Below are 23791 nucleotides of genomic sequence, written 5' to 3'. Positions count from 1 at the left end.
CTGGGTGCAAACTGCAGTGTTCTTTTATGAAAAATCACGTGACTTTTAAAACAGGAAAGCACTAGAGAGAGCAATCACTAGATTATGGCTTTTCTATCGAAAAGAGATGATTGTTGCTTTCCTTTATGTCCCAGTTTCATGTAGCATCTGGTGCATAATAGGTGCCTGATAGATGTTGGTGGAATTGAATTCGATTTAACAATAAGGAAGCAGTCCATAGAATCTAAGTGAAATATCCAAACATATATACGTAGAGACAGCCCTCTAGTTGTCAGTATGTGGTGATGGATGAAGGCATGATTCCATGACTCATTCATTGGCACAAGACCAAACTACTACGTAAGAAAGACCGAAAAGAATGGATTTGCTGTTCTGTGTAACTATATTAGATTATAAGAACTGGGATAGACTTTATAGGTCATCAAACCTAACTAAACTTCTTATCCTGTTTCATAATAGGAACACCTATGGAGCTTTCAAAAATTACAGATGCAGCCGGATGCAATCACTGACGCCTGTAATCCCAGCACTTTGGGAGGCTGAAGTGGGCAGATCACAAGGTCAAGAGTTCGATACCACCCTGACCAACATGGTAAAACCCCGTCTCTACTAAGAAAAAAAAAAAAAAAAAAAAATTTAGCCAGGCATGGTGGTGGGCACCTGTAATCGTAGCTACTCAGGAGGCAGAGGCAGGAGAATCACTTGAACTTGGGAGGTGGAGGTTGCAGTGAGCTGAGATCACACCATCGCATTCTAGCCTGAGTGACAGAGTGAGACTCCATCTCAAAAAAAAAAAAAAAAAAAAAAATTACAGATGCTAGGATCCCCATTGCAGACAAAATAAATTGACATCTAGGGGTGTGGTGCCCAGGCAAGTTTGTTTGTTTGTTTGTTTGTTTTAATTGAGACTTATTGCTTAAGACTTAATCTTCTTTAAAGAAGCCTTGGCTTAAGAATCCATGGTTTAACTTGACAATAAGTCTCAATTAAAAAAAACAAAAAACTTGCCTGAGATCCACATTCCTACATGCCAGTTTATTTCATCTGGGATGGGGGTCCTAGCATTTGTGATTTTTTTAAAGCTCCCTAGGTGTTCCTATTATAAAACAGAGTTAAGAACCACTGTTTTGCCGGGCGCGGTGGCTCGAGCCTGTAATCCCAGCACTTTGGGAGGCCGAGGCGGGTGGATCACGAGGTCGAGAGATCGAGACCATCCTGGTCAACATGGTGAAACCCCGTCTCTACTAAAAATACAAAAAAATTAGCTGGGCATGGTGGCGCGTGCCTGTAATCCCAGCTACTCAGGAGGCTGAGGCAGGAGAATTGCCTGAGCCCAGGAGGCGGAGGTTGTGGTGAGCCGAGATCGCGCCATTGCACTCCAGCCTGGGTAACAAGAGTGAAACTCCGTCTCAAAAAACAAACAAACAAACAAACAAACAAACAAACAAAAAAACCACGGTTTTAGTTGTAAAACACCCTTGTAGTTGTATAAAAATTGTAGTCATCAGTGTTTTTCTAGGGAGATTTACACTTCATCAGGTCCTCAGGATAGGAAAATAAAAATCACTACTCAAAAGAAGGTATATGTGGCTAAGTTTGCTATCACTAATTAGCTGTGTGACCACAGACAAGTCACTTGACCACCTCATCTATATATTGGTGACACATCTATATCTTGCAAGGTTGTTGTAAAGATTAAAGATAAATAAATAAACCCATCACTATGTCAGAAATAATTTAGGCTCAATTAATAACAGCGATTAATGCTTCTATGTCCTTTTAGAACATATCAATAAATGATTGGCCAGCTTCTGATTGAAAAACCTTCAGGGATGGAAAATTCTACTTCCATGAAGAAGTTCATTCTATACTGAAGCAGCTCAAAGGGTGGGAAAGTTCTGTATAATGAGCTGCTGGCCTCACTGCAGATGATGCCCACTGACCTCTGGCCATTTCTCTTTGGAAGCCACAGAAAAGGCTTAAAATCACTTTCCCAAAGGAGAATAATTAAGATGCTTAGGTGCTCACTGTTCCACAAGAAGAAATGAGGGATGATATTTAGAATTCGCCCCAGTTCTAAAATTCTATGATTATAATATTTTAGAGATGTTTGATATGTGCTTGAGATAGGTAGGAGTACATAAAGTTTTGTTTGTTTGTTTGTTTGTTTTGAGACAGAGTCCCGTTTTGTCAACCAGGCTGGAGTGCAGTGGCGCGATCTCAGCTCACCGCAACCTCTGCCTCCTGAGTTTGAGTGATTCTCCTGCCTCAGGCTCCTGAGTAGCTGGGATTACAGGCAACCACCACCACACCTGGCTAATTTTGGTATTTTTAGTAGAGATGGGGTTTTGCCATGTTGGCCAGGCTGTGTTGAACTCCTGAACTCAGGTGATCCACCCACCTCGGCCTCTCAGAGTGCTGGGATTACAGGCATGAGCCACTGTACCTGGCTGGGAGTATATAAAGTATTAACTCCTTAATGGTATGTGCAATACATTAAAGCAAAACCTGCTTTTAAATTTAAAAAAAATTATAATTGGCCAGATACAGTAGCTCACACTTATAATCCCAACATTTTGGGAGGCTGAGGTTTGAGGATTGCTTGAGCCCAGGAGTTTGAGGTTACAGTGAGCTCTGATTGCATTAATATACTCCAGCCTGGGTGACAGAGTAAGACCCTGACTCTTAAAAATTGCTTACAGGTTTTCAGTTGAACTGAATTTGGTTATTTTTAAGGTCGTTCTGTACCTTTTTAAAAAAAAAAAATTGGGGCTTTTAGCATATAATTTTAAAGAATTTTCAAAGGCATTTTCTTTGGCAATGTTTGAAATATGTATTTCCTGCAAGCTCTAGTAATCTATAGTTTTTTAAATATAAAAATAGCTAACATAGTAATCATGTATAAGTTTTAGAAACAGAAAAGCCTAGATCAGTACAAAGACATGAAAATCAGGACTCAAAAAAAGCAAGGAAAAAGCTCAACAACAACAAAAGTATCAACAACTTGATAAAAGTTTTTGGTTCTTTAAGAGAAGTGAAATTCAAATGTAAGGAACACTAAAGCTATTTTATAGAAATTCTTCCATTTGTAATTTTTATTTCCAACATTGTATAAGACATGGTGTTCTCAGAAATTTTTTTTGGAGATAGAGTCTTACTAGATTGCTTAGGGTGAACTAGAATTCCTGGGCTCAAGGAATCCTGCCTCAGCCACCTGAGCAGCTAGGACTATAGGTATGCACCACTGTGGCCTGGCTAGATAGAATTTATTTAAGTGCAAGGGTGTTTTCAGGGATACCTTTTTATTATTTATTTATTTAAAGACAGCATCTTGCTTTGTCACCCAGGCAGGAGTGCAGTGGCGCAATCTTGATGGCTTACTGCAACCTCTGCCTCCCAGGTTCAAGTGATTCTCATGCCTCAGCCTCCTGAGTAGCTGGGACTACATTTATGCACCACCACACCTGGTTAATTTTTGTATTTTTAGTAGAGATAAGGTCTTGCTATGTTGGCCAGGTTGGTCTGGAACTCCTGACCTTAAGTGATCTGCCTGCCTTGGCCTCCCAAAGTGCTGGGATTACAAACATGAACTGCGATTACAAACCATGCCCACCTGGGATGCCCTTTTAAACACCTGTTTAGGGGGTTGAGGTAGAGAAGTGAACACAGGATATCTGCATACAACTTGCACAGAATTAAGATATAGTTGTGGATTGATTTCAGGTTGCATAACACTCCACAACCTCCTGTCAAGTAAAGGATCTGATCTCATTGCAATCATCTCCTTTTCTTTTGGAATGCATGCTACCCCAGTAGAGTAAAACCTAACGTACAAGTTATATACATTGTCAGGTGGGTATTCCAGTGCCTTCTGCTGATCTGCCACCATGCCTTGACCAATCACCTGGGACATGTCTTCCTGAAATGTAAAAGACACAACCAATTCGCAGCATTGCGGGGCTCAACTGCACTTTCCAATTTCAGCAGTTAGCACATTTAATTGGCCTTCCATCTACTACAAAAATGAACAAAACACTGGGCATAAAAGTTTAATTCACCCACTGGACTGACTCTCAGAAATGAACCCAGCTTTGTCACTTCCAAATGTTTTTTCAGTCCTTTCAGATCTGTGAGGCCTTAGACCTATCAGATTTCTTTTCTTTTTTGTTTAAATAAAAGACAGGGTTTTTTTTTATGCTGCTGCTGGAGCACAGTGGTCTATTCATAGGCATGATCTCACTACCAATCAGCACAGGGGTTTGACCTGTTCTGTTTCTGACCTCGGCTGGTTCACCCCTCCTTAGGCATCTTGGTGGTCCCTCCTTGCAGGAGGGCACCATGTCGATGCCCAACCTAGTGTGGACACCCAATTGGCAGGGCTTGTTATAGCCTCAAGCTCCTGGGCTTAAGTGATCCTCCTGTCTCAGCCTCCTGAGTAGCTGGGATTACCGGAGCAACAACACACTCGGCCAGATACCCTCTGACGGTCATTTCAGCCCAAGTTTTTTCTTCTTCTGTCACACTAATACCCCTACATAACTGTCTGTTCAGGGCTCTAATCCGGAACTGGAGTTTTTTCCCCTTAAGATACTCAATTAGAATTTTTTTTTTTTTTTTTTTTGAGACGGAGTTTCACTCTTGTTACCCAGGCTGGAGTGCAATGGCACGATCTCGGCTCACCGCAACCTCCGCCTCCCGGGTTCAGGCAATTCTCCTGCCTCAGCCTCCTAAGTAGCTGGGATTACAGGCACGTGCCACCACGCCCAGCTAGTTTTTTTTTTGTATTTTTAGTAGAGACGGGGTTTCACATGTTGACCAGGATGGTCTCGATCTCTCGACCTCGTGATCCACCCGCCTCGGCCTCCCAAAGTGCTGGGATTATAGGCTTGAGCCACCGCGCCCGGCCTCAATTAGAATTTTTTAAAAAACACAGCTACAGAAAATTCCATGGGATAAAGGTAAGTTAGCTCTAAAACCCACGGAGGAGTACAGTATCCTGACTTGGGAGAGAAGCAACTTGTCAACACACATGGAAAGCTGAAGCATAGCAAAAGGGCAGTTTATTAACTGAAATAAGTAATAACGCCAATAAATTGACCAGAATGTTTATGTCTGCCTCCCATCCTATCCTATCTTTTTTTTAATAGGCACATTTTAAGAGGAAATTATCATAGGATGATTTATTTTAAGGTATAAACTCCTACAACCGGGCTTGGACAAAGCAGGGAACAGGAGAGGCCGATTTGGACAGGAGAAAGCATGGGTTTACTCTGTCTCTTGGTAACATCTGAGAGATACCCCGATGGTGAGGTGCAGTATACAGACAGCAGGTACGTAAGCTGGTATGGAAGACAGGGATGACTTGTATAATGGACTGTTAGGAGTTTGTGATCCTAGCTCTTCAACTTAAAGAGTTCCGCAAACCTGGTGGGGGTGGTAGCTCACGCCTGTAATCCCAGCACTTTGGGTGGCCGAGGTGGGCGGATCACCTGAGGTTGGCTGGTCTGGCCAACATGGTGAAACCCCGCCTGTTCTAAAAATACGAAAATTAGCTGAGCACCTGTAGTCTCAGCTACTCAGGAATCTGAGGCAGGAGAAGTGCTTGAACCTAGGAGGAGGAGGTTGCAGTGAGCTGAGATTGCACCACTACACTCTAGCTTGGGTGACAGAGCAAGATTCTGTCTCGGAAAAAAAAAAAAAAAAAAAAAAAAAGAATTCTGCAAACCTGAACAGGTTATTTGCCCTCTTCAAGCCTTAATTTCCCCATCTATAAAATGGAAAAAAACAAGAGTAGCTATACTTTAGGGATGCTGAAAAGATTAAATGAAGTAATATATGAGTGCCGTTAACATCACACCTGGCAATTAATAATTTTTTTTTATCATTATGCAAAACTATATATATATATATATATATATATATATATATTTTTTTTTTTTTTTTTTTAAAGACGAGGCTTCACCATGTTGGCCAGGCTGGTCTTGAACTCCTGACCTTAGGTGATCCGCCCGCCTCGGCCTCCCAAAGTGCTGAGATTACAGGCGTGAGCCACCACACCCAGCCCAGCAATTAATAATATTTAATGAAGATACTAATGACGATAGTAAATGGAATTGAGCTGTGCTAGCCCCATCTTCTCAAAGGCACTACAGAGAACTAGCTCAGGCTCTAGAACATGCACCCAGAACCACGGTGTTGACAGTCTTAGAAGTGACCTAGACAGGACACTTTTCTCCTCTAGGAAATGCTGGAGGCAATTCTTTGAGTAAGCAAAACTAACTTACTTTAGTATCTCACAGTATTTTTCTGCAGCTGTTTTTTTTTTTTTGGTTGTTGTTATTTTTGCTTTAGTTGAATCTGACATTCCCCACCCCTCATTCTTTTCTAGACATGTTCACACACCCTTTCTTCATCAGGATCCTATTAGATGTGTAACAATACAATAGATAAGGATCCGGTTATGACCAGACAATCATTATTATTACATTTGGTTACAATCTCATCCTATGGCCTTCATTCCCCATTGATTTACAGCCTGAAAGATTTAATCCCAGTAAGCTCTCTCCCGAGACTGGAGCCTAGGTCACCTGGATGATTGTGCTACACTTAGCTGCTTACTTCTAACTTACTTTCTGATTTTGGGGGGCCAGAACTTACCTCACTCATTTAGATTCTCTTTAATTTCTCCCTTCTAGGAGAAAGATCCTAGGACTGCTCCCCTCCCTTTGTAAACTTTGCTCCTAAACAGATATGATACAAAATGAACATTACCTCATCTCATAATTCTTCCTTAGCCTCTGGGTGGTGTCCCTTCCACAACATGAACCAATTATTTTATCATTTTTTTTCAAGATTATATTGTATCTTTTTATGTATGTCTCTCCCATATCTTAATATGATCAACTTTGTCATATTTCTTTCTTCAACATATGGCAGAATAGAATCTGGGCTTCATAAAGCGTTAGTGCTGAAGGAAATAAAATTTGGGAACTTAAATCCTAAATGCACCCAGGTGGATTTCAGAGTCAGCCATGAAAGGAAGGTCACACAGTGAAGGTGACTCTGTGGCCTTTACTCTACAGCATCACACTTGAAAACAGAGAAAAAAAGATGTGGAAAGGTCAATAAGGCTCATGGGAATTTTTAAGAGGAAAAAACTCTAACCTGCCTTGGAAACTGAAACTCTTAATGTTATTCCTACCAGTGTGAATCAAATGGCCTTAGGAGGAGCAAAAGTGCGTGCCCCTGTTTGAAAGTGATGCTGCAGATGTGCAATTTGACCTTGGTTTCGGCCCCAATTAACCAGTCCTTGGGACAAAGGATATGACTTCCCTAACTATAGGTTTAAAAATCCAATTTGCATATCACATGGAGGAACTACTAATTTGGTTTTATTCTTCCTTATCATTTGTACTTTTTAGTAAAAAGAAATGGCACTGGACTAACAGCTGGAAAATCTGAGTTTAGAATGGTTCTGCGACCAGCAGTAACAATGTTTGGAAACTTTCATTTTTGGCAACATTAAGAACGCGATAACAGCTACCTGAATAAGGGGTTGTGAGCAAAGTTAAACTCAAAACGTGCTTACTAAGCACCCACTACATGCCAGCATATAGAAAAAGAAAGACAGAGGAGCCCTCGCCCTTAGCACATTTACAGATCTAGTGAGACAGATGTTAAGGAAATAATCATAGAAACAACGAATACAACCGAACGGTAGATGCATGAAGGTGTGCGGCGGGTAGCAGGAGCCTGAAGGGTCAGTTTCCTTCCTTTTACCTTGTCCTCAAAAATGTAGAAGGAGATGAGGAAATCTGATTTCTGAAAAGCATTGGTCTAACACACTGTCCAATTTCTTATATTGATTACCCTTAAACATCTGAGTCAAAGGATGGAGCTGGTATGTGATGATGATGAAAATTACGACAGCTAAAATCTCCTGAGTATGACTGTGCCTGTTCCTGAGCTGGGCAGGTTACACATTTGTTCATGTATCCAACAGACCTGTGCATTAGGGGCAATCATCACTCTTATTTAGAGCCGAGGTAACTGGGGCACAGAGAGGCTAAATTATTATTTGCCAAGTCCGAACTTAACTCAGATGCATCTTGCTGCAGAGCCCGTGCTCTTAACTAAGAGTAAACCTTCAGGAAAAGGGCAAGTCCTGTTTACCTCTCCCAGCAATGCACACAGGACTCTTAGCCAGCAATGACATAGGGATTCCATTTTTAGATTCAATATCAGGTCAGAATAAGTCATGCCTGCTTATTTTAAACTTGGGTTGGAAAAAAAAAATCATGGCACTGATCACTGCAGTGACCTTGGGTCACTTTCCTTCAGGTTTTGTGTTTAAACATGAATTTATAATTTGCTAATTGCCCATTATTACACCAAAGGAGCTCTTAATGTCTTCAAAATGGAAGTGGGGGGACATTCTAATGTGTTTACTTTGCAAGGGACCCCGAAATAAGAAGACTAAAGAAGTGTTGTAGAAAGGTCATCTCATTTCATGAAACAAACTGATATGACACATTCTGTCGGCAGGATGCTAAAATCTACAGCACAGTCCTAGGAGCTCCTGAAAGAAAATGCTTTGTGAGCCAGGAAAATTACTGTGATCAAGAGAAGGAGTTTCTTAAGGGTGGACATAAAAGGCAACACTGGCAATATCCCATAGGATGGATGGGTGAGATGTCCAGCTGACAATCCCCAAAGCTGATTTCTCTCTGTCCCAAAGCTGGACAGTCAAAATGCCCTGTCTCTCTGGCCACAGTAACTGGTCCAAGGGTGGACACTTGAACCACATAAGAATATTCTACAGATTTTCCAATGTAGACCCAAGGGAAGAGAGTCGGCTCTTTTCTGGCAGAGAGGCTTAGGAGCTTCGGGCAGCCATACGCATACTGGGCTGAAGAAGCAAACCTGCAGGAGAAGAGTCAGATAAACAGACAGAACCCTGCAGCAGCAGGTCTCTGGTGCCAACTGCCACCGAGGCTAAGTGTCAACCATGCGCGCCTGCGAGTATATGAAAAACAAACCAACCAACCTCTAGCCCTTGAGTAAATTTCCCCTTTTGTCTAAGGAATGCCAAGTTGAGGTTCTGTCACTTGCAATCAAGAGACTCATTTTTTTTGTTGTTTTGAGAGAGAGTCTCGCTCTGTCACTCAGGCAGGAGTGCAGTGATGCGATCTCGGCTCACTGCAACCTCTGCCTCCTGGGTTCAAGCAATTCTCTGCCTCAGCCTCCCGAGTAGCTGGGATTACAGGTGCTCACCACCACGCTTGGCTAATTTTTGTAATTTTAGTAGAGACGGGGTTTCACCATCTTGGCCAGGCTGGTGTGAAACTCCTGACTGTGTGATCTACCCGGCCTCCCAAAGAGCTGGGATTACAGGTGTGAGCCACTGCTCCCAGCCTGCAATCAAGAGACTCCTAATTGAAACAGGGTGGAGCCCCTCTTTCCCAGAAGAGATCTACCAGGATAACAAACTCAGATGCATCCAGGCATCAGGCTCTAAGGCAGCCAAATGATGAATGAAGTGAACTGAGTATAAGACAACAAATTAGGCCAGGCGTGGTGGCTCATGCCTGTAACCCTAGCACTTTAGGAGGCTGAGGTGGGTGGATCATTTGAGTTTAGGAGAACATGATAAAACCCCATCTCTACAAAAAATACAAAAATTAGCCAGGCATGGTGGTGCACACCTGTGGTCCCAGCTACTCAGGAGGCTGAGGTGGGAGGATCACTTATGTCAATTAACTCTTTCTCTACTGCAATGCTGTGGTCTCAGTGGGTTGATGTTGTCTGTGTAGACAGCAGGAGAAATACACTTTAAAAAACCTTTCCTGGGTCAGTTCCAGCCTGATTCCTACTCATCTAACTACCTGGATTAGGTGAAATCACATTAGCAAAGTTCCCACAGGCCAAGTGTGGTGTTTCCTGCCTGTAATCCCAACACTTTGGGAGGCTGTGGTGGGAGGATTGCTTGAGCCCAGGCGGTCAAAGCTGCAGTGAACTGTGATCACGCCACTGTGCTCCAACCTGGGTGACAGAGTGTGACCGTGTCTCAAAAAACAAGTTCCCACAGCACCTTACCTTGCCCTTCAATAACACTTACTAACATTAATAATTACTTATTTAAAGTTGGATTCAAATCTTGGCTGTGGCACTTAATTCGTTGAGTGTCTTCTCCGTGTCTCAGTTTCCTTATTTAGAAAATGGGAATAGTAATAGACCAATTTCATATAAAATACAAATTAATACACTTAGAATGATGCCTCTAGAATGCATAGTAAATGCCATGAAAGCATGAGCTCCAGTTATTCTCAGCAGTTCCGAAGGCGCCCGAAGGCAGGATTGTTCACTCTCACCACACCTTGGTTAGCACAGAGCCGGGGACATAACAGGCCCTCAACACAAACTTGCTTCATTTCCGAAAGAGAAGGTGGATTTATAGCTCCCTTTGAAAGACAATAAAATCAACACACGTTTTAGAGTATAGGCTCCTATTATGTGGGCAAATAAGGCTTCCCAGAAAACTGACAACTTTATAGACCCAGAGAACAATGCCCAAGCAGAACCTGGTTCTGAGGAGGAGTGGGATTTTGAAAAGAGGGCATCAGACTTGTGTGAGAAGGTCTGAGTTCTGGATTCTGAGCCATGTCATTTTACTTCTCTGGGCCCTGAGTGCTAGTAATCATGATTGTGAGATCACTTTCTCGATTTAGAGCAAATCTGATAAGTAAGTGATTCCTTCTGGGCAAGTTAAATTTCAAGTTGAGTAAGTTTCCACACTGGACCAGTTACAGTGGTTGGAAATGAATGTAAGCTAGCAGAGACCAAAGCTGTACATTTTTATTTTTATTTTTATTTTTATTTTTTAGACAGAGTCTTGCTCTGTCGCGCAGGCTGGAGTACAATGGCGTGATCTTGGCTCACTGCAGCCTCTGCCTCCTGGGTTCAAATGATTCTTGTGCCTCAGCCTCCCAAGTAGCTGGAATTACAGGCACACGCCACCATGCCCAGCTAATTTTTGTATTTTTAGTAGAGACAGAGTTTTGTCACGTTGTCCAGGCTGGTCTCGACCCCCTGAAATCAGGTAATCTGCCCGCCTTGGCTTCCCAAAGTGCTGGGATTACGGACGTGAGCCACCACACCTGGCCTAAAGCTATGAATTTGTGTCAAAATTGTGTGCCTACATTTCTGCTGTCTTTGAGTTCATCAGGTTACTTTCTCTGTTACACTGGTGTCTCTGCATTATCTTCATTTACTATGGCAAGGGGACAAGAACAGAAGAAAAAAAAAGAGCTTTTCTCCTGAGACTTTTCTGTAGGATGTAGGCTTGACTGTAAAACCTACAGCCTTTTTATCACCAGGAAAAGGAAATGTATCATGTGCGTAAATGTCAAGTGGTTTTCAGAAATACAAGATATAAAGAACAATGAGCTGTGAGAAATGCCACATATTTGAATGCACTTGAACTCTGCTATTGACAATTTGCATACTGTCACAGAAGAGAAACCAGTGCTGACTCAGTCACACTTTCCTGCTCCTTAGAGGGAATTCCCAGACCCTTGCTACAGATGTACTTTTTATGTTGCATCTGAAACAGAAAAAAAGATTTGCACAGTGACATCTGCTCCCAATAGCAAACCAGAAATCTAGCAGTTGTTGATGGAGTGCAAATTGGGGGTAGAAATAGATTTTAAGCATACAGTTCAAGATCTCATTTTAAAAATGAGTAGGTTATAACACCTGGGAATTCTAGCCTGGAAGTCAGACCTAACAAGAAGCCTATAATCATTAGAAACACATTTTAGGCTATTTTTTCATAAGTGGACACCAGCACTTTAAAAACACTTACGAGGGCCTAGTGCGGTGGTTCCTGCCTGTAATCCAAGCACTTTTTGGGAGGCTGAGGTAGGCAGATCACTTGAGCCCAGGAGTTCAACACCAGCCTGGCCAACATGGCGAAACCTCATCTCTACTTAAAATATAAAAACATTAGCTGGGCATGGTGGTACACATCTGAAGCATGAGAATTGCTTGAACCCGGGAGGTGGAGATTGAAGTGAGCTGAGATTTGTGCCACTGCATTCCAGCCTGGGCAAAAGAATGAGACTCAGCCTCAAAAAAAAAAAAAGAAAAAAGCATTATGGCTCATACCCCATTTATACTTCAGAAGTCATGAAGTCCATAAGATGAAAAACAAAAACCATATCATCATCTCAGTAGACTTGGAAAAAGCTTTTGATAAACATACCTTCATGGTAAAAACTCTCAACAAACTAGGCATCAAATGAATGTACCTCAAAATACTGAGAGCCATCTTTGACAAACCTATAGCCAATATCATATTGATCGTGGAAAAGGTAGAAGCATTCCTCTTAAGAACTGGAACAAGAGAAGGATGCCCACTCTCACCACTCCTATGCAACATAGTACTGGAAGTGCTAGCCAGAGCAATCAGGCAAGAGAAAGAAAGAAAAGGCATTCGAATAGGAAAATAAAAAATCAAATTCTCTCCCTTCACTGATACATAATTCTATACCTAGAAAACCTTAAAGATTGCCAAAAATCTGCTAGCCCTGATAAATGACTTCAGTGAAGTTTCAAGATACAAAATTGGTGAGCAAAAATCAGTAGCATTTCTACACAACAAACCACACAAAAAAATAGCTAGGAATACATTTAACCAAAGAGGTGAAAGATTCCTGTAAGCAGAACTACAAAACACTGCTGGAAGAAATCAGAGGTGACACAAACACATGGAAAAGCATTCTGTGCTCATGGACCGGATGAATCAATATTGTTAAAATGGCTACACTGCCCAAAGCAATCTACACATTCAATGCTATTCCTGTCAAACTACTGACATCATTTTTCACAAAGGTAGGAAAAGCTTAGCTGTAAGCTATGAACTTGCCACTGCTTGAGCAACAGAGCAAGACCCTGTCTCCAGGACTCTTCAGTTTATAGAGAGATTTACTCGCATTATCTAATATGATCCTCACTCCCTCTCGTCTACCATCACCATATCTTCATCCATCAAGTTATGTTAGTATAGAACTGTTGAACTGAACATGGCAAAACCCAGTCTCTATAAAAAATACAAAAAAATTGGCCAAGTATGGTAGTGTGTGCCTGTCGTCCTAGCTACTTGGGAGGCTGAGGCAGGAGGATTGCTTGAGCCCTGGAGTTTGAGGTTGCAGTGAGCTATGTGTGTGTCACCACACTCTGGCTTGGGCAACAGAGCAAGACTTTGTCTCAAAAATAAAATAAAAAATAAAAAGTTGAAATGAAAAATAAAAAAGTCAGCCGAGTGAAATACATAGGTTCTGAATCTTTACGATAGCACTTACAGGCTCTGAGTCTTCAGGCATGCATGTTAACTTCTGGTCGCTCATCTGCAAAATGGAGATGATGATAGTATTAATGCTTTCATTATGGGAAGGACAGAGGTGGAGATCAATAGTTTCTGCTCAGTTCCTAACAAATAAACATAGAATCCAGGTGGATGGCATTGTTGTTATTATTGCTGTTTCCATCAGGATAAATGAGATCATATTTTAAAGTGCCCATTATAGTGACACAGTTGTTTCTTGTTTCACAGAGACATCTAAAAACAGTCAAGATTGAAGTATCCTCTTTCCCCACAAATCTGCTCTTCTTGTTTCATTTCTCAGTAAATAGCATCAACCAACCAGCCAGTCAACTGCCTATGATGTATCTGAGAATCATTTTTGCCTCCTCCTTCCTCAACTTTCATATCTGCATGACCATCAAGTCCTGTCCACTCTGGCTCCTGTGTATGTTGAAAATCTGCCTATATTTCTCTGTCCTGGCCAGATCCTTGGTTTCAGTCATCATTAACTTTCATCTCAGTTACTCTAAAAGCTTTTTGACTCTCTTTCTGACTTCAGTTTTGACATTTTCTAACTGATCTGTTATTATTTCTATACACATAATATATATGATAATTACATATAATACATAATACAATTATATAATATATATTATAATTAGGTATAATCATATTATTAAAGCTATTATAGAATATAAATAAAAGTTGAATGACTGGGTGTCGTGGCTCACACCTGTAATCCCAGTACTTTGGGAGCTACGTTTCCATCATCACACTGTAGTGTCACTTATATATATAATAGATATAATTATAAATTATATAAATATAGTGTTAATATATGATTATATATTTATAATTACAATTATATATTAATCATTATATATAATTATTTATATATGTAATTTTCTTTGCAAAATTGACCAATGTATCTGATTCTTTTTTTTTTTGAGATGGAGTCTTGCTCTCTCACCCAGGCTGGAGTGAAGTGGCGTGATCTCAGCTCACTGCAACCTCCGCCTCCCAGGTTCAAGCAATTCTCCTGCCTCAGACTCCTGAGTTGCTGGGATTACAGGTGTGTGCCACCATGCCCAGCTAATTTTTATATTTTTAGTAGAGACTGGGTTTCACCATATTGGCCAGAATGGTCACAAACTTATGACCTCAAGTGATCTGCCCGCCTTAGCCTCCCAAAGTGCTGGGACTGTAGGCGTGAGCCACTGCACCTGGCCTGACTGATTTTTCCAAGGGCACCCAGAAGATCTTTTCAAAAGTTTAATCTCATCTTTATAACCCCTTGTTGAAAACCATTCTAAACGCTTCCCTTGGTATGAAGTCCTTTCTCCTGGTCCACAAGGCCCTCTGCCAGCCAGCCCCTGCTGCCTTGGTGACTTGGTGGTTTTTCACTTCCTGCTACTACATGTGCATGCCCATAGTTCTGTCTCTGGGATTAGTCCAGGCAGGCAGACGTGGGGACCTACAGATGGTGCTGTCAGGGAAGCAGGCTGCGTTAGAGAAGGATGAAAAGGCAGGGAATGAGATAAACTGAGTATGTAACTGAAGGGCAGCTTGGAACGCTGGTCCATTTCCAGTGGAAAATGGAAACCAGGATATTTATGGAAAATCTCCTGATTCATAAAACTTAGCTCAAACATCTTAAGAATATTGCGTAGACTAAATGAAACACATTTGTGGGCTGAATCTGACTCCTGACAACCAGCTTGTGACCTTGGCGTTAGACCAAGTGTAGCATGCTCCTGGACATGAAAGAGGTCTTACTTACCATCTTTACGTGCCTAGAGCTTGACACACTGCACAGAGTCTAAGAAAATGTGTACTGAATAATGAGAGCTCTGGCACACCTACACTTCATATAGGCAAAATCTGGTATTAACGATAGCTACCACTAACTGAGCTTTTACTGCATGCCACGTGCTGTCAGAAATTTCTTTTCTTTTCTTTTTCTGAGATGGAGACTTGCTCTGCCTCCCAGACTGGAGTGCAGTGGCGTGCTCTTCGTTCACTGCAACCTCCGCCTCCTGGGTTCAAGTCGTTCTCCTGTCTCGGCCTCCACAGTACCTAGGATTACAGGCACCTTTGCATTTTTAGTAGAGATGGGGTTTCACCATGTTGGCCAGGCTGGTCTCTAACTCCTGACCTCGTGATCCACCCACCTTGGCCTCCCAAAGTGTTGGGATTACAAGCGTGAGCCACCACGCCCAGCCTGTGTCAGAAATTCCACAAACAAAATCATACTTGATCCTTACAAAGAAGTGAGCACCATCTTCTCTAATTTTTGGATGAAAAAACACAGGCAGACAGGATAAGCCACTTTCCCAGAGGCAGGATTTAATCTGTTCAGACTTCAGAGACTACGATTTGTATCTGACAGCCTTCTTCATCTGGAAAAGCAAGTGCTCCCAATCCATGTGGCAATACCGGTGTTATTTGTAACATGTGACACTCACTGTTCAATAAGTATGAATAAATTTTTTTAAATGGATCAAATGTATCAAGGTGGAGAGTAACGAATGTTGGTATTCTAGCTGACAAGGACTCTGAAATGGTAAAATGCACTGTCAGCTGCAGTGTGAATTTCCATGTCACAGCTCATTTAGGTTACTGATAAGTTACCCTGAAAACAATTAATGTTTCCTCAGGCATCTTTCTACCCTGTAAATTCTAAAATCTCCACAAAGAAACTCCAAGAAGGATGCTGCCCTGAGTGGTCTGGAATACTATCATGTTTGTATTCTTGCCCTAAGGGTCAGAAATTATATTTCATAATGAAAGACAACAGTAAAGACAAATACCACTGAAAATTTGAGAAATCACCACGTTCTGAAAATTTTTGAAAAATCTAAAATGTTCTTGAGGCAGCTGTACACAAACCAGGTCTGTAATGCCAAGTGTCACTTGACATATCGAGTGCATTGCTCTTATGCAGTTGTACAAAGAGGGGGAAGTACAGTAAGCACATCTCTTTGGGGCAGTTCTAACATGGTTATCTTGGGCTCCTGGCCAAGCTTTGGGATGAGGCTTGTTCTGAAGCCCCAGATACTATGGCAATTGCCATTTAAATAGCTCTAAACCTGCATTCAGAGGAAAGCTTTAAAGACCACTCGCAGACACAAGGTTTACATACTAGGGGCAAGGCATGTCAATTATTTTGCTGACATCTCTCTGTGAAACTTACCTAGTAAACCCATACATTGCCTTGCTGAAGAGTCAAGCATGTTTATTTTATGTGATTTTTGCAAAAAGACAAAGATATTTGGAAAAATATATATGAGAATATATATTGTTTCTACCATCTCTTGTGGACTGCCACTGCCTCAATCAACTCTCAATCAGGGCATCAGCGCCCATTCTGGCCTGTCTATCTGATCCCACACTGCAGCTACAGTGAACTTGGAGTCATCTCCTGCAGACTTCTGTGGCCTCCCACTGGCATCAGCATGGAGGTCACATTGCCTAATGCAGCCTGGTTGCTGCTGACCCTTCCAATTTTGCTTCTATCTCACCCATCTGGCAACCACAGACTTTCAGTTCATCAGACTCTCAGAGGCTCTAAGGTTGCCTAAAACCTTCCTTTGTTTTTTCCTTTGTCCCATTCCCAATTATTGTTAATTTTTCCTTCAAATTTCTCCCCAGGGTACCCTCCCTCTCAAGGTCAAATCCCCTTTTATATGCTCTCTTAGCACCAAGCACCTCTAATTCTTAGCTTTGATTAGAGCTGAGGTTTCAGGCCAGGAGCAGTGGCCCAGGCCTGTAACTCCAGCACTGTGGGAGGCTGAGGTGGGCGGATCACCTGAGGATAGGAGTTCCAGACCAGTCTAGTCAACATAGTGAAACCCTGTCTCCACTAAAAATACAAAAATTAGCCGGCATGGTGGCAGACGCCTGTAATCCCAACTATTTGGGAGCCTGAGGCAGAAGAATCACTTGAACCCGGGAAGTGGAGGTTGCAGTGAGTCCAGATCATGCCATCACACTCCAACCTGGGCAACAAGAATGAAACTTTGTCTCAAAAAAAAAAAAAAAAGAGTTTAGGTTTCAATCTGCTTGTGACATTATTTCTCTCTCCTCGAAGGCTGTAAGCAACACAAAGGAAAGTAAAGTTATATAAACTTATGAAAGAAAATTTATGTTTCCTTTCAGGAGCATCTTCCAAAGACCTAGCATAAAGTATAGTAACAAGCAGAATGCAAGAATTTCTAAGATAAAGTTAGGTTTTTAATTTGATGGATAAAGAAATTAGGCCTTATCTACTAGGGTACAGATTATTAAACACTTGAAAAATATTCCAGGAGGCAGACAGGATATATGTGAGTTACTTCACCATTTCTGATTTGATTTCCATTTCCCCTTTTTCCTCTTTCTCCCAGTTGTTTTCATTTTTAACACCGAGATACAATTAACGTATGTAACATGCACTCGTCTACGATGTACAAGTCAACGCTTTTACTGTCTTTAGAGCTGTGAAACATCACGATCTACGTTTACGACATTTTCATAATCTCAGAAGGAAAGCCCATACCCTATCACTCTCTCCACACTCTCAGTCACAGGCAACCGCTGATTTACTTTCGGTCTCTGTAGATTTGCCTTATTCTGGATATTTCATATAAATAGAGGCTGGATGCAGTGGCTCACATCTATAATCCCAGCACTTTGGGAGGCCAAAGTGGACAGATCACTTGAGGCCAGGAGTTTTAGACTAGCCTGGCCAACATGGCAAAACCCTGTCTCTACTAAAAATGCAAAAATTAGCTAGGCCTGGTGGCACATGCCTGTACTCCCAGCTACTCGGGTCGCTGAGGAACGAGAATTGCTTGAACCTCAGAGGTGGAGGTTACAGAGCAGGGAGCTGAGATAGCGCCACTACACTCCTGCCTGGGTGACAGAGTGAGGCTTAAAAACAAAGAAAGAAACAAAGTATAGTAACCTCCAATTTGAGCCCTGCCTTCATTGGGTGATTTTAGGCAACTTTTTTTTTCTTTTCTTTGAGACGGAGTTTCATTCTGTCGCCCAGGGTGGAGTAAAGTGGCATGATCTTGGCTCACTCCAACCTCTGCTCCTGGAGTTTAAGTGATTCTCCTGCCTCAGCCTCCCAAGTAGCTGGCATTATAGGGACCTGCCACCATGCCCAGAAAACTTTTGTATTTTTAGTAGAGACAGCAATTCACCATGTTGGCCGGGTTGGTCTCAAACTCCTGACCTCAGGTGATCCACCCACCTCGGCCACAACTTTTTTTTTTGAGATCAGATCTTACTCAGTCACCCAGGCTAGGGTGCAGGGGCATTGTCATAGCTCACTGCAGCCTCAAACTCCTGGCCTCAAGTAATGCCCCTACTTCAGCCTCCTGAGTAGCTGGGATCACAAACTGGAGCCACTGTGCCTGGCTCCAAAGCTTATTTAACGTTTCAGTGCTTCATCTCTTACACGGAGATGACACTACTGTTAACTTCATACAATTGCTATGTGAATAAGTGAGCATGTGTTAAAGAGCTTAGAATATATTAACTATGATGGTGAACTTCAGGCGTCTATCCGAGTAGATGAAGGGACATCTAGACGGCTGGTAAAAGACTATTTCTGGGTGTGTCTGGGAGGATGTTTCGAGAATTGATGGGCACTTGAAGCAGTGGACCAAGCAAGGAAGATCCACCTCCATCCAGTTTGAGTAGGTTCTATCCAATCGGCTGAGGGCAGGTAGAATAAAAAGGCAGAGGAAAGGTGAATTCACTCTCTTTTCTGAAGCTGGGACACCATTTACTCCTGCCCCTGGACATCAGAACTCCATGTTCTCCAGCCTTTGGTCCAGAGAGAACTTTTACCAGCAGCCCCCTGGTTCTCAGGAACTGAATCATATCACTGGCTTCCCTGGTTCTCCGATTTGCAGACAGCCTATTGTGGACCTCTCAGACTCCATAAACATGTAAGACAATTCCCTTAATAAATCCCTTCTCAGATATCCATATATCCTATTGATTCTGTCTCTTTGGAGAACCCTAATACCTTAGTAATTGTGCTTTTCAGGTTGAAAAATGCACTTCAATTTTTCAAGTTATACCTTAATGCTTCACTCAGAATAGTTGTTTCTTCTATGGCTAACCCTTAATATTTTAATCAGAATGATAGCATCATCCTCATTAACAACAACTCGTTCTTCAACAGGGACTACAGTGCACTCCAGCATGGTTCTCACAAGTACTTTACTGTTATCAACTCCTTTAATTTTTCCTCCCATTTTACAGAGGCATAAACTGAGTCACAGAGAGGTTAAGTCATTTATGTGAGGTTATAACTGCTAACAAATAGCAGAAACAGGATTTGAAACCAACTACTCTAGCTCTAGTGATTGCAGTCTTAATAATTTAATCAGGCTGGGCATGGTGGCTCACACCTGTAATCCTAGCACTTTGGGAAGCTGAGGCTGGCAGATCACCTGAGGTTGGGAGTTCAAGACCAGCCTGTCCAACACGGTGAAACCCCAACTCTACTAAAAATATAAAATCAGCCAGGTGTGGTGGCACATGCCTGTAATCCCAGCTACTTGGGAGGCTGAGGTAGGAGAAATCACTTGAATTCGGGAGGCAGAGGCTGCAGTGAGCCGAGATCCTGCCACTGCACTCCAGCCTGGGCAACAAGAGTAAAATTCGGTGTCAAAAAAAAATTATACTGCTTCAAAAGAGCATATGAACTAGATATTCTGAACATTATAAACACATAAGTTTATATCCAAAAGATTAAAATAATTATTTTAGGGATTCTTGAGCTTCGATGTCAGCAAGCTACCAGGATGTCATGGGGCTTTCAGAATGAGTCCCACTTATCCCAATTTCTAGTTTTTTGATCTTCCACTGAGCAGATAACGTCTCATTCATAAATCTGGGGTAAATAATCCTTGTCCTTCTTTTTACATATGGTTACTTTGGGGATAATATTGAGTAAGATACAAACCAACTAAATACCATTTTAGAAAAAACTTAAATATTAAAAAAATTAAGCCAATGAGATTATAGATGAAACTGTTTTACAAATTGGAAAGCTCTGTGCAAGTAGTTCCATTAAAGTTCTTTTCAAAAGGCTTATAAAAGGCTCTCACCTAGACTTCTGAAATAGATACCAGACACTTCCCTGCCTCTAGTCTCTCACAATTGGAATCTGTTTCACAAACCATCATCTGATCTACAAAAAAGTTATTTCACCCCTTAGAGAAATGGAATACCTACTGAAATTATTAGAAACTCCTTGGCTATGCATCTGGAGCTACTGAGACATAGACCAAAGCCAGCCCCAATGGAATGTACTGAAAATAGCACGGGAATACGCACAGACCATGGCTTAGCTCTGAAAGCAACTTTTTTTTTTTCAACACAGGGTTTCACTCTGTTACCCAGGCTGGAGTCCAGTGATACAATCACAGCTTACTGCCACCTCAACCTCCCAGGCCCGAGTAAGCCTCCCACCTCAGCCTCTTGAGTAACTGAGATTACAGGTGCTTTGCCACCACACCCAGCTAATTTCTTCTTTTTTTTTTTTTTTTTTTTTTAAATAAAAATTGAGTCTCACAATGTTGCCTCGGCTGGTCTTGAACTAGGCTTGTCTTTTTTTTTTTTTTTTTTTTGCTGGAGTGCAGTGGTGCAATCTCGGCTGACTGCAACCTCTGCCTCCTGGGTTCAAGCGATTCTCCTGCCTCAGCCTCCCCTGAGAAGCTAGGACTACAGACATACACCACCACACCCAGCTAATTTTTGTATTTTTAGTAGACACGGGGTTTCACCATGCTGGCCAGGATGGTCTCCATCTCTTGACCTTGTGATCCACCTGCCTCAGCCCCCTAAAGTGCTGGGATTACAGGCGTGAGCCACTGCGCCAGGCCCACAAGCTTGTCTTGAATTAATACTTCATCACAAGACGAGATTTGTGTATACGTTAGGTTAAACCATATGAAATTTTGACCTACAAAAACAGCAATTTCATATGATTCAATCCAACATTTTACTAATTGATGTGCTGTCCATCTTCCTTCCCTCTCCAGCTGTGGAATGAGTTCAAGAGGGAAGGCATTTTCCTACATTTTGTACATTGCGTACATTTCGTTGTATCTTCAGTACCTGGAACATAGTGGTATTCAGCAAATATTTACTGAATGAATGAATGAATGAACTTACTAAGCTCTAAGCATTTGCCTTACACTCTTCTGTGTGATTTATATTTTGCAGCACCTTTGTTTCCTAATAGCATCCTAATTACTGTCATTCCTCAGCTGAGGAAACTGAGGCTTGGTGAGGTCAAGTGACTTCTCCAAGACACTCTTAAATAATATTTTATGGTAAGCCATTTATATTTATGCTATAAAAGTTGTCCAAATTCAGGCTATCTTTCCTTTCTGAACTTGACCATGCATAGATTCTACCGAAAACAGTGATTAAGAAACTTCAGGACCAAAAGAAGAGAAGGTGGGGAAGGGATGGAACACAGTGGAAAAAGACAGACACTTGCCAATGGGCTTGGGAAAGCCTGCAATTGTTGGTGAAGTGTGGTATGAAACATTATCTAAAAATGACTCTCAGGCCTCCAGGCCCTCTGCCTCTTCACTGGCTTGACACTTGGAGCCCTGACACTGGCATTGCTTACTTGGGAACTGGGAGTGGATGATGGATGGCTTTTACCTTCGATCTGCATATGAGCCTGGCTGGGACTACCAGACTCTTTCAGCAAGCAAGAGAGTATTCTCCCTCTTTTTACCATTTCCTCTGTGGATGAAATTGGGGACCCCTACCTACAAAATTCTGTTGCTTTAAAAGACTTTCCCCTAATATGACTGTGGAGATACAGTGCCAACAAGAACAAGTTAACATATTTTTGGTAAAGGGGCTTTCGGTTTGAAATTAGTTGATGTTACTCATTTCCGTTTAGGGCAAATATGCACTCTATCTTTTGGAAAGAGAGGTCATAATTTTTTTTATTGCTATTCCCTTCTTTTTTTCTTTTTTGTAAAGTCAATCTCTGGTAAATAAACAGCTACTATTCTTAATACCAGGGGTCTCAAGTCCCATGTAGGGTTTATCCATGAGTAGCCCATTACAATTTCCACTCTGCTGAAACATCCTTTCCCTTCAGCCAGAATCAGCTCACTTTCTAGAATACACAATCTGTGGCAGTCATAATATATGTTTTCTCAAACCTGAAAGAGGTTAAATGGATGATTTCTCAAATGCCCTGAAGTAAAATGAACAACTCTGGGCTGTCTTGAAATCAGAGTTAGATGACACTCCTAAGTGATTCATTCTTTGAGATTTATGGACATTTTTAAACACAGAAGGAAAAAAGCCTACATTTCTTCCTAGAATTTGTAGTCTAACCCTGGAAGTGCTAGGCTACAAACAGAAAAGCAGATGATGAGCCAAGCCACGGGAGTCAGAGGGTTGGGGAGCCATCTCCTGGCCTATCACACACTGGCTAGAAGCCTTTGGCAAGTTAGTAAACTTCTCTAACTCTCAAGTTTCCTCATGTGTAGGAAAATCAAAGAACAGGAAATGCACGCAGAATATAGCAGTGTCTGATATACAACAAATGTTCAATAACTATTAAATAACAGAATATCAAACATTAGGGTATATCAGGAGAAAGAGTTCTTTAAAACTGCCTCTCTTCTAATGCCCTAGCCCCTGGATAAGTTTAAATATCTTTTGCTTGGAATCAATGGAATAAATTTAAGACATTTTCTTGTGCCTCCAGGACTAATTAAGCACAGCTCTGGCCATATAAAAACCAAAGCAGATTTGAAGGAGAGACTGCAGGTTGGACGCGGTGGCTCACACCTGTAATCCCAGCCTTTGGAAGGCTGAGGTGGGTGGATCATCTGAGATCAGGAGTTCGAGACCAGCCTGGCCAACATGGTGAAATCCCGTCTCAACTAAAAATATAAAAATTAGCTGGGCATGGTGGTGTGCACCAGCTACTCGGAAGGCTGAGGCAAGAGAACTGCTGGGAGGTGAAGGTTGCAGTGAGCCGAGATCATCATGCCTCTGCGCTCCAGCCTGGGTGACAGAGTGAGACTCGATCAAAAAAAAAAAAAAAAAAAAAGTGGGGGAGACTGCCTCCTTAATCCCAGACAGCACAATTCAAGTGTGGACAAGGTGAGAGAAGCTTGTGTTCTTCAGAGTCAGTGGGTCATTCACTACATGTAACAGCTTCTCATCTCAGAGACCAAGATTCCCGAGAGAAGCAAACATGATAGGTAATTCTTTCCAAGGTGGTACAAAATATAAGTGATACATCCCTAAAAAGAATACAAGATGAAAAATACTCGAGATTCTCACCAGTTTGAAGCTTTCACTTTCAGGCAATTGTTTAATACCAACTTCGAAGCTGCCATCTTCCTCACTACTAATAGGTTCGGTGCCGCTCTGGTCCTA

The 23791-nt window shown here is 41.8% G+C and overlaps 1 protein-coding gene across 9 annotated transcripts in view; it reads right to left on the bottom strand.

Annotated features, from left to right (window-relative positions):
- Positions 1-23791, bottom strand: part of PATJ (PATJ crumbs cell polarity complex component) — a 430121-nt gene that overhangs the window by 83642 nt on the left and 322688 nt on the right. For 4 of the 9 annotated variants that reach the window (XM_074380917.1, XM_074380921.1, XM_074380923.1 and 1 more), the window contains exons 31-32: positions 23696-23788; positions 13362-13406 (exon numbers count right to left, since the gene is read on the bottom strand). The exons of 1 other annotated variant lie outside the window; for it this stretch is intronic. In XM_074380917.1, coding sequence (XP_074237018.1) covers positions 13362-13406; positions 23696-23788 — 138 coding nt within the window. The remainder of the gene's footprint in view (positions 1-13361; positions 13407-23695; positions 23789-23791) is intronic. 4 more of the 9 variants (XM_074380918.1, XM_074380922.1, XM_074380925.1 and 1 more) reach the window with 2 other exon arrangements.

The sequence above is a fragment of the Saimiri boliviensis genome, chromosome 11 (assembly GCF_048565385.1).
Source record: "Saimiri boliviensis isolate mSaiBol1 chromosome 11, mSaiBol1.pri, whole genome shotgun sequence".
NCBI classification, from domain to species: Eukaryota; Metazoa; Chordata; class Mammalia; order Primates; family Cebidae; genus Saimiri; species Saimiri boliviensis.
The sequence above is the reverse complement of the archived record's forward strand: the minus strand, read 5'-3'. Positions and strand labels throughout refer to the sequence as shown.